Raw genomic sequence first — 16,514 nt, 5'->3', positions numbered from 1 at the left:
AAATAAATATTTTTTAAAATGTTGTAGAGTTCTAAGTTAAACCAAATGATCTACCAACAAAGCACTGTAAAAGAGTAAAAAAAGAAAATCCCTGGCCCTCCCTGGTGGCGCAGTGGGTTAAAGCACAGCACTGAGAAGCTAAAGCCACTTCCGCATGAGTTCCATCCCTGCCTGCCCCGGAGGTGACCACATGGCGTGGCAGACCTCTCCTGACCTGCCCGCTGCTCCCCTCAGTAGTGTACTTCGTAGATCTGCCTGTTCTGCTCCCCGCTCTGTCTCTGGTGAAGCCTATCGCCACCCCTGAGTCTCTGGCCTGTGCCCCAGTTCTGTATGCACAAATAAATAAATCTTTAAAAAAAGAAAAGAAAATCCCACATGTAGTCACGGTGTTCCCACTGAACCACCTGTGAAGTTCTGTTCCTTCAAACCTTGGCTAATCACAAATACTTTACATATTTACAGTACAATCTACATGGAATGTTTGTTTTTGGAATTAATCTTTTTCTCCCCCACCCCACCCCCATGATTTCAGATGTGTTCTATTTGCAGTGGGATGTTTTTGCCTGGCCTTCAAAGTAATCTTGTAGTCACTTGCCCCACCAGTTTCATAAGCCCAGGTAAAATTTTCCTCCTTGAAGCTCTTTGTTGAATTGGCAGGGCTCTCTTGCACTTCTCACGGCTGCTCTTCTGTCTTTGATGTTTTCTCTCTGTTACAGGGCAGTCCCAGCTAGAAACAGGGCAACTGGGTCTGTGTCCTCACCCACATGCTTAGGAACTTGGGACAAGACCCAAAAGCAGACACACAGAGAGAAATTTTAAAAGGGGAATGAGAAGAGGAGGGAAGAGAAAGAAAGATTAACTGGCTTCCACATCCTCCCAGCAATGGTTCTTGCCGAAACACAGTGTAAGTCAAAGTGGGGAGATCAAAGGAGCCAGAGTTTGTACCCATGGTTAGTTAGAAACCAAGCATGGCTGCTTGACTCTGCCCCCAGTTCCCAGAAACCCCACCCCAATTGGGAAATTAAATTCATGGCATGCTGGGAATTGTAGTCCTGGACACCTGAGATCTTTTTAGTTGGAGAAGGGAGTAAAAACTTCAGGGGGCCAAGTTAATTCAGGACATTCACAGGCCCTACTGTTTTGCTAATGTGTCTAGCATCTCTGTGCCCCAAGTTAGGGTAGGGAAGGGGGGGCAGGAGCACACAGGTCTGAGACCTCACATGAGCCAGACACTTGGCTGGGTACCTCACCCACTATCTCATGGAGTCTCAACAGATTGGCTTTAACAGCATCCATTTTGCAAATGAACAAACTGAGACACAGGAAGGTGGTAACTCTGTCAAGGTCAGACCTTTGATAAGCAGTAAAATCAGGTTACAAAACTACTCCCTTGCAAGGATCTTTCTCATGATGCCAGAATCCCATCATCAGAGCCCATGGCCCCAAAAGGAAATGAGTCTCTCCCCAGTACCCCAAACATACTACCCTCCACCCAGGGCTGGATCTGAGATGCCCCACTCTCAGACACTAGGTCATGCCCTTCTCAGGCCGCAGAAGTCCTTGGTAGCCAGACTTCCTCTAGATCCCACAGTATCCTCTAGTGCCCACCCAACCCAGAGGACTACAGAGAAGCCCGCCCTCCTCCTGCAGATACAGATAAAGTTTCAGGAACTGTTCTGGCATAAAATGCCTCCCCTAAAACAAGAGAAAAAGTGATCTGCAGCTCAGTATCACATGGGGTGATAATGATAATGGCGTGACTTTCGGTCCTTGAGATCTAGCTGCAGAAGCCTGGGGTGGGGATGAAGGTGACTTGGGACTTCCCAGCTGCCTGCCTGACTTAGAGGTGCTCTCCCAGGCAGGAGGGCTTAGCTTTGGTTGAGTGAAGACCACAAACTTGACAAAGGCCTGGCTGGATCTCTGGGGAGACTGCAATTTCCGGGCCCCAGTTTTATCCTACATTCCAGAAGGGGCCAGTAAAGTTGGCTTTTGTCTCATGGAGGTTACTAATGACTGAGCTGAGATTTAATTACAGGTATGGGCTTTTGACTGTTTTGAGAGGAGCTTATTATTTAGCTGTTTCTTTTACCAGGGGAAAGGGGTGAGGTGTTGTTGTTAGATGGAAAGGGGGGTTAAGCAGCAAGATATGGGGTGTTGAGCTGGAGCAAGAGTTAGGCTCTGACCTGCCCCAGGAATCCCATCTCAAAAGCCACCAGGCTGCCAGAGAAAAACTGGGGGTGAAGTAGGAACACTGCTTACTGCTAAGCCTAGGCCTTCCAGGGATTCCCTGTGTGCCCAGGCCCAATATGGGGGGGGGTGAAACTGAGGTAAATGCATGGTCTAAGGGCAAGGGTACCCTGAAATTTAAACTCTGCAATCTCAAGCCCTTCTGGTATCTATGGGTCACCCATACCCACCTTTATCCAATCAAAGCCCCAGAGTTAAGGGGACCGTTGGGGGGAAGGGCACAGCTGCCTCTGGGTACCAGACCTTGTGCTGGGCACTTCCCATCCATTATCTAATCTTCATAACTACCCTAGCAGGGAGTGCTGTTACTTCCCCCCTTGCTGCAGGGGTAGAAACTGGCTCAGAATATTTCTACTTCCTCTGAATGCAGCTGTTTGCCAAGTCTTTCCTTTTTTCCTAAAAGATATTCCATAAACTAACAAATTTGCTCTTTCTATTTCTTTTTTAAAAGATTTATTTATTTGGGCCCTCCCTGATGGCGCAGCGAGTTAAAATGCAGCACTGAGAAGCTAAAGCCACTTCCGCGTGAGTTCAATTCCCGCCTGCCCCGGAGGAGATCCACATGGCGCGGCAGACCTCTCCTGGAGCACCTGCTGCTCCCCTCAGCAGTGTACTTCATCGATCTGCCTGTTCTGCTCCCCTCTCTGTCTCTGGTGAATCCTCTCACCCTCCACATCTCTGGCCTGTACCCCAGTTCCATATGAATAAATAAATAAATCTTTCAAAAATTTTATTTATTTCTGCATACAGAATTGGGGTACAGGCCAGAGGTACAGGGCGTAAGAGGATTTGCCAGAGGCAGAGTGGGGAGCAGAACAGGCAGATTGACTGAAATACACTGCTGAGGGGAGCAGCAGGTGAGACAGGAGAGGTCTGCTGGGCCATGTGGGTCAGCTCCCTGTCCGGGGATCGAACTTGTGCTGAGGCTGCTTCAGCTAGTTTCACAGTGCTTTAACTGCTGCACCACCAGAGAGGGCCTGCTCTTTCTATTTCTGCCCCCAGTATACAAGTCCTTCCCCATCCATTGTAGTTTGCAACATTAACCAAGCAGTTAAGCAGTCAGCTTATCGATTAAGTGGCATCTCTTAGCAGGCCACTTTACACTTTCGTCCTGCATCCAGTTGTGAGATGACCATCCTGTCAATGCAGCTGTTCCCCGTCATCATATCCTGCCGTCACTGGTGCCTGCTACTACTGTTCGAACAAGGCCAGAGTGTTTCACACCTTAATGTGCACCTGAGTCACCTGGGGAGCTCTTCAAATACAGATGCTCTCCTTGGCACCTTAAATCATCAGCCACTGAATTTCACAACGAACTTAAGTGATAGCTGGTTTTACAGAATAACAAACGAAGGCCCAGAGAGGATGTCCAGCATCTGGATGGGACCAGAAATTCTGTGTGTCTAGTAGGATCCCAGGGGGTGCAGATGCTTCTGTTTTCTGGACCATATTTCTAGACTAAATTTCCCGCCTCATTACTTTTTCTTCAGCGCCCTTTTTTTTCCCCTAAAGGTTTATTTATTTATGCATACAAGAGCTAGGGTACAGGTCACAGGTGAGGGATGGAAAGGAGGAGATAAGAGGATTCACCAGAAACAGAGTGGGGAGCAAAATAGGGGGATTGACTGAAACACACTGGAGCACCAGGTGAGACAGGAGAGGTCTGCTGGGCCATGTGGGTCGCCTCCCTGGCCAGGGATCAAACTCGTGCTGCAGTGGCTGCCAATAGCTTCCTAATGCTAAGACTTAACCCTCTGTACCACCAGGGAGGGCCTTTTTCTTCAACTTTCAAACAGCAAACTCATTAATTTACATGTTTTGAAAATTAAAAAGGCATTCAGAAAAATCTCCCTCCTCTCCTGTGCCTCCATTTGCCCAGTTACCCCACCTTCACCCTCCGGTAATGACTTTCATTACTTTCTCATATGTCTTTCCAAAGTTTCTGTGTGGCAATACAAACAAGATCAAACTTAGGCTGCCATTTTCCCATTCCACCCCATCCTAAAGGTCAGCATACAACACATGTTGTCGAGAGTTTATCTTTGGCACGAGTCTCCTCTGAATCTGCCTATACTCACTCTCAAATGTGTACTTCCATGTACAATAAAGCTTCATTTCATTTTTTAAAAAGATTTATTTATTTATGTGTACAGAACTGGGGTACAGGCCAGAGGTGCAGGAGCGGTGAGGATTCACTAGCAGGACACGAACAGGCAGATTGACGAAGCACACTGCTGAGCGGAGCAGCGGGTAAGACAGGAGAGGTCTGCTGCGCCATGTGGGTCACCTCCGGGGCCAGGACCAAACTCACACCAAATTGGCTGCAGTCAGCTTCACAGTGCTGTACTTTAACCCATCGCGCCACCAGAGAGGGCCTAAATTTCATTTCTAACTCACTTTGAAGAAAAAAAAAAGGCATTTATCTTGGGTAGGGGGTGGAGGAGTGAGAGGGAAGAGGGAACAAACGACAATGGATGTGCTGGCGGTGGGTGCAAAACTTATGGGGGTGTCCAAAAATGACCTCAATTAAAAATAAATTTAAAATAAAATTAGTTTATCTTGGAGCTAACTGGACAGAGTTGGCTGACTCATGCCCATCATCTGTTCAGCCAGTCATCTCAGGTGGGCAATTTGGGTTTCTCACATCACCAGCCCACCACACCCTGAGCAGCCTTGCTGTGACTTCTCTCCAACCCCCCAGTCCCTGGCTTCACAACATCCTTAGTATCTGAAGCAACTTTTTCACCTCTTTTGGGCCTTCTGAAGAGCCTCTGGTCCACCCTGATGGTCCTTTCTCAATCTCTGTCCCATTTCCTGTTCCTTACTTTCCTCACCACTCTTCATCTCTCCCTGTCTCCCCAAACAGACTAAAACAAATAGGATTCAGGAAGCATGTCTTTGACTTCTCTAAGACTTCAAGCCCAGTGCTGGTCACACAGCAGTTCTCAGGATATTAGCTAGACGGTAGAAATTGCAGGTGAGGGGCCTCCCTGTTGGCACAGAGGTTAAAGCCTCAGCACTATGAAGCCATCACCAGCCACTGAGGCCTGAGTTCGATCCCCAGCCAGGGAGCTGACCCACATGGCTGCGGCAGACCTCTCCTGACCCGCCCGCTGCTCCCCTCAGCAGTGTATTTCAGTACATTTGCCTGGTCTACTCCCTGTTCTACTTCTGTCTCTGATAAATCCTCTCATCTCCCACACCTCTGGCCTATATACCCCAGCTCTTGTATACATAAATAAAAATTAAAATCTGGCCCTCCCTGGTGGCTCAGCGGGTTAAAGCACAGCACTGAGAAGCTAAAGCCACTTCCGCATGAGTTCGATTCCCGCCAGACCTGGAGGTGACCACATGGCGCGGCAGACCTCTCCTGACCCGCCCGCTGCTCTCCTCAGCAGTGTACTTTGTTGATCTGCCTGTTCTGCTCCCCACTCTGTCCCTGGTGAATCCTCTCACCCTCCACATCTCTGGCCTGTACCCCAGTTCTATATGAATGAATAAATAAATCTTTAAAAAAAATTAAAATCTAAAAAAAAAAGAAAGAAATTGTGAATGGAGCCCCTCAGCAGTGGTTCTACTGGCTTGTTCTGGGTGTACCAGCTCAGGAGGTCCCAAGGTGGAGGGACCTCAAGCCTTGGCAGTCTTTTGCCCCAACCTCTGCCTCACACCTGAGCATCTGCTACAGTTGGCCCAGGGGCTGATGGGCACCAGAGGGTCCTCTGTGTTCTTCCCAGGTGAACAGCGGGAGACCATGCTATGGGAGACGGGTGGGTAGAGGGTGGCTGGTGTGTTGTGTGTACACGCCCTAGAATGGACTCCTTCCCTTCTCTAGTAACCTCTTTGTCATCCATCATGGGCCAGCTCAAGTCTTAGCTTTTCCAAGAAGCCTTCCTGGACTTCTCCAGCCCACACTAACCTCCCTCCCTTCCTCTGAATCCTGCTGTGTCTAGTAGTGACAGCAGTCACTGCTCTGTACTTAGTCATCCATGGGCTGTGGTTTTGAATCATACAAACTTTATCTCCCCAATGAGACCCCACAATCCTGAATGGCAAAAACAAGAAACAATAATTCTCTTTATATTTCCCAAGTACCCAAACCCTCAATACAGCTCTGGGGGAGCCTCCACCCACTAATATGCCTTGAATGAACAGGAATTATTAGTTCTATGAGGACCTTGGTAGCAGGTGGCCTTGGAGGTAAGACAGAATGGATCACAGTTGTGTCTCTGATGAAAAAAAAAAACTGGGGGGACACAGTTTTTTTCTAAGTTTTTTCTCCATCCCCCATCAGTCCTTCAGTCCTCCTCTCCTGGTAGGAAAGCAATGACCTCACAGACAACAGCCCAGAAAGTCCACTCAACCTGACCCATGAATCTGGAACAACAGGACATTTTCAAAAAAATCAGTGGCACAAAAAACAAACAAAAAGCAGAACATAGTAGCAAATTAAAGATTAAAGGGTCATGACAAGCAAATGTGACGTGTGAATCTTGATTAAAAAAGCAAACTAAAATGACATTTGGGGGAATAATTGGGAAATTGTTAAAGTGGAGTTTACATCAGATGACTATAGTATGTTGACATTCATTATCTTGAGTGTGATAACTATACTGGGGTCATTGAGGAAAGTCTTAGGCTGTGGATAAGGAGTATAAAGTGTATCTGGAAATTGCGAGAACTTGCAATGTGGAAACATGTTAACAATTGCTGAATCCAGGAGAAGGGGGCAGACCGGGGGTATTTTATTAGTATTAAATTGTTCAAAATGAGAAGCTGAGGGAAATGCCTTGGGCACAAAGCACAATACAATTCCAACTATGGGAGAACATGTGGCTAAGGGGGCCTCTTCAGATCACCCCTGTACCCCCTTTCATTCCTGCTGCCCAGAATTACCTGAATGGGGCCCCTTGGCCTGACCTCCCACGGGGTATCCTTTCCTCAGTCTCCCAGGTTCTTATCTGATGCGGTCTTCTCCAGTGGAGCTTCGGGCGGGTGACTCGGAGGGTCCTCTAATGCGGTGCGACCGGAATCGCATCGGAGTTTTGAAAAATTACTTATTTCACATTACAGGGAATAAAGGATTTGATGAATCAAACGCGGCCAGGACTTGGTCATCCTACTTTCTCTCTGGAGCGCTGTCAATTATTTCCCACTTTTGTCATCAGATGGGCATCCTAGCTTGTTATCCCATTTCCTCCTCTACCTTTTTTGTCTCCGGACACCTCCCAGTAGCCACTGAACACTCACGATCCGCATTTCTGAAGGGCCCCCCCGCAGGCTCCGCCGGGCTGGCTTTGACCAGCCACGTCTCCAGTCTGGGCACAAGCGGCGCCCCGCAGTTCCCATCTTGACCTGGTCATGAACCGCTTTAGAAGTCGGAACTTGCCGATCTCCTCCCTTCACCGGGAGAAGCGGGGTGAAGGGGGAGGGCCAGAAGGGGACGGGAGAAGGGGGTGGCTCGTCTTCCAGGCTGGGCGTGGGCCGGGCGAGGTCCCCAGCCCACCGGCCGTGCCAACAATGGCCTGTTGTGGAAGGAGGCAGGCAGGAATGCGGCCGGGGGAGTTGGGCGGCGGGGCGGCAGCGGCGGTGGCGGCCGCGGGGCGGGGCCGGGTCTCAGCGGCAGCCTCTTACCTGTCCAGGTAGCTCGCACTTCCCGGCGAGCAGCGGCGCCCGCAGCACCTGTCGGCCGGTGCGCGGGCGGGGAGGACGGCGGGGAACATGGCCTGGTAGAGTCCCCTGGGAGACCGTGTTCAGTCCCGGGCAAAGCAGGGCGAGGGACGGACTGTCCTCCGTCGGCGCCCGCGCGGCCTGCGGCAGCATGAAAAAGAACCAGACGGTGCAGGGCACCTTCAGCAAACTCTTCGGCAAGAAGCATGCCAACGCCGCCGCCACCTCCCTCTACGCCACCAATCCCCCATGGATTTTCACCAAAGAGGCCCCGGAGGAGGGGAGCAGGGATTTTGGTAAGTGTGCAGGGGGCAGAAGGGAGGGCGCGAGGCTGCGGGGCGCCGCGCCCGCACCCCGGGGAGGCTCCCGCGGGGCCGCTCACTCCCGGAGCTGCTCCCACTCGGGGCTGCTCCCTCCCGGGGCTGCTCCCTCCCGGGGCTGCTCCTTCCCGGGCTGCTCCCGCCCGGGGCTGCTCCCTCCTGGGGCAGCTCCTTCCCCGAGCCCCGGCGGCTGCAGCAGGCCACTGGGAAGGTGCGAGACGCGGCAAGGCGCGCAGGGAAAGGAACCAACACGTTGCAACCTGCGAACTGGCCGGCGCGGAGCTGCCGGGAATGGGGAGGCGGAGCCGCACCCGGGAGTCTCTGGGAAAGGTGGGTGGGTGGCAGTGGGGTGCGGTGGAGGTAGGGGAGGTGCAGGGAAGGGGGAGATCCTCCGCAAAGCCAGGTCCGAGAATGGGGCCGCCCCCCCCCCCCCGCACCTGACCCCCCGGGTTCCTGTATGAGGTTGTGTTTATTTGCCCTCCCCTGTGGAATTTCTGTTTGTGTTATTGTTGCCTGAAAATCTTCCCGGTGTTTACATTCCCCCACCCCCAACCCCACACACGCACTCGCACAGTTTCTGTTCAGTCAGAGTAGTGTGCCTAGAACTGACAGGTGAGGGTGGACCCTCCTTCAACCTTCTCCCTCTCCCCTGCCGTTTCTCTGTAGCCACAGCTGTCCGGCCTCTCCTGGCCCAGGGTCTCCACATGACAGTTTCATAGGCAAAGAGAGGGGTCTGCTTGCTCTCTGGGTGCCCACACACTTGGTTCTACACAGGTGAGACCCTGGAAAATTCAACAGGAGCCACTACTAGCAGGATCCCGCCTGTGCCAGACACGAAGTCAAACACTGGGGTCACACGATGCCAGTCTGTGACCTCTGCGTCTGTGGGTCCAGACACAGGAGCCCAATATGAGATAAAGTCACTCCTGACCAGGTGCTGGCTGCCGGAGTCAGGGTGGTGGATCTCTGCAAGCATCTGCAGACAATGTGCTGGCTGTGGATGCTATAACTGCTTCTCTTACCCCCATAGCTGGGGGGTGGGGCAGGGGCAGGAGTTCACTTCTTGTGTAGCTCTGAGGCTCTGGTCCAAGGAGGGTCAGCCATCATGGGTTAGCTTGCTTGCCCTCATTGTCAGCATACTACCTCTACGAACCTTTATAGCTGCCGTGCCAGGGCCCTGGACAATGTTATAACCTCGGTCCCTGCTGTTGTGTTTATGCTGGCACCAAGGTTTGTCTTGTTGGGATATAAGGCCCCTGGACAGGAGCAGGGCAACCAAGATGGTGTCTCTCCCAGATCCAAGGGTCTCTGACCAGGGGGTAAACAGAGCTAACTATGCCATTGAGCCCTTTCTGAGCCTTTGCTATAAAAGATGACATGTGTCAGGAGCAGAGAAGAGAGAGGACTTCTGAATGGATCAGAGAGTACTTTTACTGAGAGGGAAGATTCTTCCTGGACAAGCCCACACTAAAAGCATAGGCTAGGAGGCACAGAGCAGGTTGGAGGCATGGTGAGGAATGTACAGACACATATATGCTGTCCAATAGAACTGTGAGACCTGAACTTACTCACTGGCCCCTTCTTAGATGCAAGTTACCACTCTTAAGTCTTTATGTTGAGTCATCGAATCCTCACCTAGCTTATGATGCCGTCATTATTACTATAGCCATTTCTGTTCGATGGATGAGGAGACAGGCACAGAGAGGGTGAATAATGCGCCCAAGATCACACCAGGATTTGAAGTGTACCATTTTAAGTGAATTTTTAGTAGACATAGAGAGTTGTGCAACATCTCTATTTGGTTTTAGAATATTTCCATTATCCCAAAAGTTGCATCATGAGCCAGAGCTAATTTTTAAACTCAGGCAGTTGAGCTTCAGGGACCACACATTCATTAGCCACCTTGCTGACTTGCTACGGGAAAGCCATCCAAGGGAGCATTTGACTTTGGGGGTCATCTGTTTTGAAAACATCCCCCACCTTGTTCCCACATATTTCTCCACTAAGGGAAAACTTCAGACAGGCCTTAGACACTTCTCTGCATTTTTGCTTGGACTGACAGGTTACTGCTGTTGGAGCTGTCTCTCCAGTGAGGGCAGTGGGGGGGCTTGGTGCCCTGTCACCCTCAGTCAGCTGCTGCCTTGTCAGTCCAGGCAGGGCTGGAGCCCCGGGGAGGTGGGGGGGAGCTCTTCCCATTCCCCAGGGCAGGGCTGGGCCTTTCGCTGACTCAGCCTGGTTGCAGCCTGCACAACATGCACCTGGCAGGATGGCTCCTAGTGTTTCCGGGGTGTTCCCCAGGGTGCCAGTAGGTGTGGCAGAGGGCCTTCTCACTGCTGAACAGGGCATATGCTTGGAGTTAGGGTGGGAGGAGCCAGTGTTGGGGATCTGGGATGTGAAGGAGATGCTGCTGGACTTGCTTCGGTATCCTGCCTCTGCCAAAAATGGGGGCTGGCCACTCACTGGGCCTTATTTTCTTCTTCTGTTTCATGGGGATCGTGTCCAGACTGCCTACAGGATGATTGCTTGAAGTTTGTGTTCAGCAGAGGTTTTAAGAGCACTAAAAAGAAAAATGCTAAAGATTAAAATAATTGGCAAATGATTAGATGCCAGTTATGGTCCTGGCTCAAATCTGGCCCGTGGCCTGTTTTTGTAAATAAAGTTTTATTAGACGACATTCAGCCACACCCATCATTTAAGTCTGTTACATATCTGCTCTTCTCCGGCTACACACCAGAGGTTGTGTAGCCCAGAAAGCTAAAACTATTTACTAGCTGGCTCTTTATAGAAAAAAAATACCAGAAATCTATATTGATGTTATTTTTGTTCTTATTGGATCATTTCTAGCGTGCCTGCTGTTACCTGCCTCAGTTTTTTCCCTAACCTCGCTGTAGACCAGAGGAAGGGGCCACAAGCAGAGGTCATGTTAATGTCTCAAGGGGTGGGAGCTGGAACCCATGGGCCCCTGAGTCTGGCATTCTTTGAGGAGCTGCAGTGTCCAAGCCTTGACCAACACAAGGTTGGATGGAGGGGGCAGAATCCACGCAGAGACTAGAAGGGGGTGAAGACAAACTGCCCCTCTGTTCCTGTAGTCACGTCAAACTCTGCACGGGGAAGGCGGAGGGCAGCAGGTAAAAAGCAAATAGTCACAGGAAGGTGGTGAAGGGTAAATTTTGCTTTAAAGAATTTCCCAAAGATTTATTCCAGTAACTGTTAAGAGGGCTTCATGTAATGTAATTGCTATTATAATTAAGCCTTCAGCCTCCCCCATCCCACGCAAGGGTCTTAAAGGCTACAAGGTTGTTTCTTAAATGCATGAGAAAGTAGAGATGTGGATCTTTGCAAATCCCGAGATAAGGGACCAGGCTGCTTCAGACAAGGCTGCCAGTCGCTCTGGATTCCTCCCTTGCCTCTTGGATTAATTGAGCCAGGGTTTTTCCCCTGCTGCCACCCCACCCCACCCCAGCAATGGAACTCCCTGTTAGCTGGGAAACTCTCTCGTCTTGTTTTTCCAAATGTGAATCCCATTTGTCACAAGCACATAGTCCATTTATTTAAAATGCGTAGCCCTGGGGGCCCACCCCGGGCTCTCAAAGTCAGAGTCACTGGGCTAGAGCTGGGAGAGCCTGTGTTTTTTCAGAGTCCCGGGCCATTCTTTTGTACTGGGAAATTTGAGAATGCTGGGGTTTCCTTCGACAGATGTACCTCCTCCTTCCCCTTAGGATTCCTTCATATTCTAAATGTAGGGAATGTGTCCGCTCCCAAAGCTCCCTAGGGTGGCTGCAGTTCCCTGCTCCTGGGTCCTCTGACCTTGTGTCTCAGGCCAGGTTAAAGGGTAGAAGCCTTGGAACTGATCAGTTATTTCTAGCCAGATCCGGGCTCCGCTGACCTGTGCTTTGCAGGCGTGTGAAGGAGACTTTTGTTTACTCCTGTCCCCTGGAGGTGTGCTGTGGTTTGCTGGCTATTCAGTACGCACACTCAGTACACACACACACATACACACCCTCTTTGTCGCCTCATTATATAAGCTCCTCTGGTTTCTGTAGTTCAAATCCAGAAAGCCAGGCCTTCCCTTGTGACAAGCTATGAGGTGCCTCTTCTTTTCCACTCAGTAAATTAATAGCAATAATAGTAATAACATCATCATCAGTAGTAGTTATTAATCGAACCAGGCACTACCCTGAGTACCACACACAACTCAAGGGGGTTGACAGCTTCGTTCTTTTCGGTTCGGCCCTTAAGTTGCCGGGGTTCCCCAGGCCTTGTTAAGCTCACCGTCCAGTGCACAGGGTTTGGAATGGCGGGTTTGCCATGTTCTGATGGCGGGAGACTGCCCTTCAGGAGAGGTCCTAGGTGGGTCTGCAGGCCACTCTGAGTCACAGCCTAGCTAGCAGGCCGAGGCCCTGCTGGGTGTGCTCTTCCCTTCCTGGTCCACCCCTGCGCTGCCTCCCTGTGTGTTCCCTCCTCCTCTGCTCTGTGTTCCAGCCCAGTCCAACCTTCCCTGTCCCCTCTGTCCTTGGACAAAGGCCTCTCTGGTGCTCCAGTCAGGCCTGCTGGGACTTGTTGAGACAGACTGGCCTTTTCAGGTTCCTGTCATGTGGACCTGCTAATTAGCAAGGGAGGAACTCATTAAAGCCATTTGTGGGTTACATTCACATTACACCCTCCCCCCTTCCCTGAAAGGCTGGGGCTCCTCTAGTGGTGAAGGCTGGGTGCCCCAAGTCTGTGGGATAGAGGTGAGGGAGGAGTCTGTTTTGGGTTTCTGGATTTTTCTGGGTGCAAAGCCAGCTAAAGCCCCACCCCTCCAGAGCCCCTGGTCTCTAACTAGGCCCATGGCAGTGCTCCTGGGGTCATTTGGCGGCTCCTGCTAATTTGGGGTCCCCCATCATTACCCTAGCCGTCCTTTTACCCTTTAGCTTGTTTCCCTCCTCTGATTTTGGAAGGCTTTCTGCAAAATAGGAGTAATTAACCCCATTTGACAGGTGGAGAAACTAAGTCTTAGAAGGAAACTAAGAAATTAAGTTCCAAGTGCTCTAGGATTATGTGAAGGAGCCAGATGTGACCCCGATTTGATTCCTGCATGCATTTGCTTTCCACCAGCCCTCACCCACTTTCCAGTCTCACTTTAGAAAAACAGGAGATGGAGGGAAGAAAGGCTGAGTCCTCCACTAATGCCCGGCTGTGCTGGCTCTGACCTGAGGAATTGGGGTCACCAGCTGGATTCTCTGGACTCGAGTCCTGGCCCTCCTCCTCTACAGCTGTGGGACCTCTGGCAGGGAACTTAACCTCTCTGAGCCTCAGTTTTCTCAACTGCAAACTAGGAATAAGACAGCACCTCCCTCACAGGTGTGTGAGCGTGAGCACTCAGAGTAGTGCCTCACTCAGCCTGTGTCTCCCTGAGTGGGATGTTTCTATTTTTATTGTTAATGTCCTGTGTATCTGTCTCACCTCATCCTCCTTGGAGGTCTATAGGCAGCATTGGGGCTGGGGCAGGAGAAGAATCCACCAGGAAAGCCGAAGGCCCCAGGAGTTGGTTCGTTGCTCCGGCCTGGGAGGGAGGCAGAAGCTTGTCCTCAGCCCTACATTACCCCAGAGCTGGTCATTCCCACTCCACTTACACATGCATACCGCCCAGCAGAAAGGGCCGGATCTGCCTGCTTGAGGAGGAAGAGACCATGTATAAGACACTGTATTATCTGTGTCTGAAGCCCTGAAACGCAAGTTGGGGGCCCCGCTGGGGCTCCTGTACCACCTCTGCTCTGAGCTCCTGGGCCTCAGCTTCCCTGTCTACAAGAGTCTAGCCCAGGTAGCAGGACTCAGCATTCTCCCTGCCAATGGAGCACCACCTGCCTCCTGATGGCTCTCGCCCACTCCCGCGGGTCTTCAGCTGTAATTTGCAATTGGCCTGGCTCAGGTTCAGAGCACAAATCTTTGGTAGAGTGAGATTTGAGAGAGAGAGAGAGAGCTGTGATGATAATGATGGTGATTATAATTACCAGCCTTCCTGAGGATCGAGCACCAATGAACCTGCTAGACACTGGGCTAACCAATTATACACTTAAATTTTTTATTTATATGTATTTTTCACATTGTTGTTCGTTTGTGCACAATGTTTGATTTTTCTTCTCAGGTGTAACCCCCGTAAAATTACCACCACCAAGACACCTGTAAGCCATCGCCATAGTCTCTTGGGCTCTTCCCTCCCCTGTTTCGCTCCCTCTCCCTCCCCTTCCCCTGCTAAATGTCTCTGATTTATAGTTGCTTGTTAAGTTTTGTGTTTGTTTTTTCTCATCCCTTGTATGGTTTCCTCATGTTTCTTCTAAAAGTGAAACCATCCGATGTTTTTCCTTCTGACTTATTTCACTGAGTATAATCCCTTCTAGCTCCATCCATATGGCTGCAAATGGCATGAGTTTATCTTCTTTGATTGGTGAATAATATTTCATTGTGTAGATAGACCACATTTAAAAGAAAATGTATTTGCTTATGTATACAAGAGCAGGGGTGTAGGCCACAAGTGTGGGAGTGTGAGAGGATTCACCAGAGATAGAGTAGGGAACAGAACAGGCCTCTCTACTGAAATACACTGCTGAGGGGAGCAGCGGCCATCTGCTGTACCATGTGGGTCCGATTCCTGGTGCCTGGGATCAAACTCACACTACAAAAGCTGCTGATAGCTTCATAATGCTAAGACTTAACCCTTTGTTCTGCCATATCTTTTTGATCCAGTCATCTGTTTGGAGGCATTAGGTTGTTTCCATACCTTAGCTATTGTAAATAGTACTGCAATAAACATAGGAGTTCAGGTTTCCTCTTGAATTAATGTTTTATGTCCTCTGGGTAGATTCCTAGGAGTGGAATTGCTGGGTCATATGGAACCTCCATTTTTAAGTTTGAGGATCCTCCACACAGTTTTCCTTAGTGGTTGGACCAGTTTGCTTTCCCACCAGCAGAGTTGGAGTGTTCTTTTTCCTCCACGTCTTAGTGAGTATTTTTATTGTTGCTAGTTTTTTTTTTTTTTTTAATATGGTCCATTCTCACTGGTGTGAAGTGGTACCTCATCGTGGTTTTGATTTGAACTTCCCTGATGATAAGTGATGTTGAACACCTTTTCATATGCCTGCTGACCATTTGCATTTTCTCTTTAGAGAAGTGTGATTACATACTTTATTTCAACCTCACCAACCCACCTAGTAGAGACCATTGCTCACATTAACAAAGATAAGGAAACAACCACAGGGAGATCAAAGGTCCGCAGTGAGAAAGTGATGCAGGAAGGATGGGAACCCAGTTTCAGTTGGGCTCTAGATTTATAACCTCAACCTTACACCATCAAGCTCCCTTCCCAGACAAGGAGCTGTGTCCTGTGCAGGTGTCTCTGGTCTGGGTCTGAACACTGGCCTAGGTAAACTCAGCTACAGTGCAAATACTCCTCAATCCAAGGCAACATCAGTTTCTCCTGACAAGGGAGATGGCAAAAGAGGGCAGCTACTGTCCCCAGGTTGAAATCTGAGGTGAGGACTTCCTACTGAAACAGGTGTGACACCTAGAATAATTTTCAAATCAAGGTTTTGGGTCTTAGATGGTATTTATGTCAGCTCAAACCCTTGCAGAACTGTAAATAAAAGTAAAGCTGCCTTCATTCCCTGACGATACTTGAGGAAGAAAAATAACCAGATCTTAGGGCCTGATGACACAGGGGTTAAAGGCAGCACTATCAAGCTACCAAGGTAACATTAGCCACTGCAGCAAGAGTTCGATCCTGGGCTTGCCAGGGATGGCCCAGCAGACCTTTCCTGCCTTACCTGCTCTCCCCTCAGCAGTGTATTTCTCTAAATCTGCCTGTTCTGTTCCCTACTCTGTCCCTGGTGAATCCTTTCACCACCCGCACCTCTGGCCTGCACCCCAGTTCTTGTATGCATAAAGAAATAAATCTTTTTTTAAAAAATAAAGTAACCAGATATAACAGAATCCTGTGCACAATGCTGTTATAAAGAGGATTTCATTTGGGAGGTGTTGGGGTTGCTTTGATCATTAGGTTTGGGTAAATGGAAGCAGACCTGGATTCCCTGTTTCATCACTGCATTTTTTTAGATGAATTTTCCAGAGATGCTTGAGTTTGCATCTTGACAGGTGCTTCCTTTTTCTGAAAATTTCTGGGTCCGGGGCTCTTTCCTGCCTTCTGAATCCCATTTGAATGTTCCTCAGCTAATCGCCTCTCTGGCATGTGTGAGAAGCCCAATCTCCAAGATCCCTAAGGATTCTTGCAGTAGGAAAGGGTGG

At 49.9% G+C, this 16,514-nt stretch overlaps 1 protein-coding gene across 1 annotated transcript in view; it reads left to right on the top strand.

Moving 5' to 3' along the window:
- The first annotated feature begins 8,065 nt into the window (after positions 1 to 8,065).
- Positions 8,066 to 16,514, top strand: part of LOC101625521 (chromosome unknown open reading frame, human C6orf132) — a 32,868-nt gene continuing 24,419 nt past the window's right edge. The window contains exon 1 of the mRNA XM_004673477.2: positions 8,066 to 8,210. Within this exon, the coding sequence (XP_004673534.1) occupies positions 8,066 to 8,210 (145 nt within the window). The remainder of the gene's footprint in view (positions 8,211 to 16,514) is intronic.

Source organism: Condylura cristata, unplaced genomic scaffold, assembly GCF_000260355.1.
Source record: "Condylura cristata isolate star-nosed mole 26May11 unplaced genomic scaffold, ConCri1.0 scaffold00001, whole genome shotgun sequence".
Classification (NCBI taxonomy): domain Eukaryota; kingdom Metazoa; phylum Chordata; class Mammalia; order Eulipotyphla; family Talpidae; genus Condylura; species Condylura cristata.
This window is presented reverse-complemented; position numbering and strand designations above follow the sequence as displayed.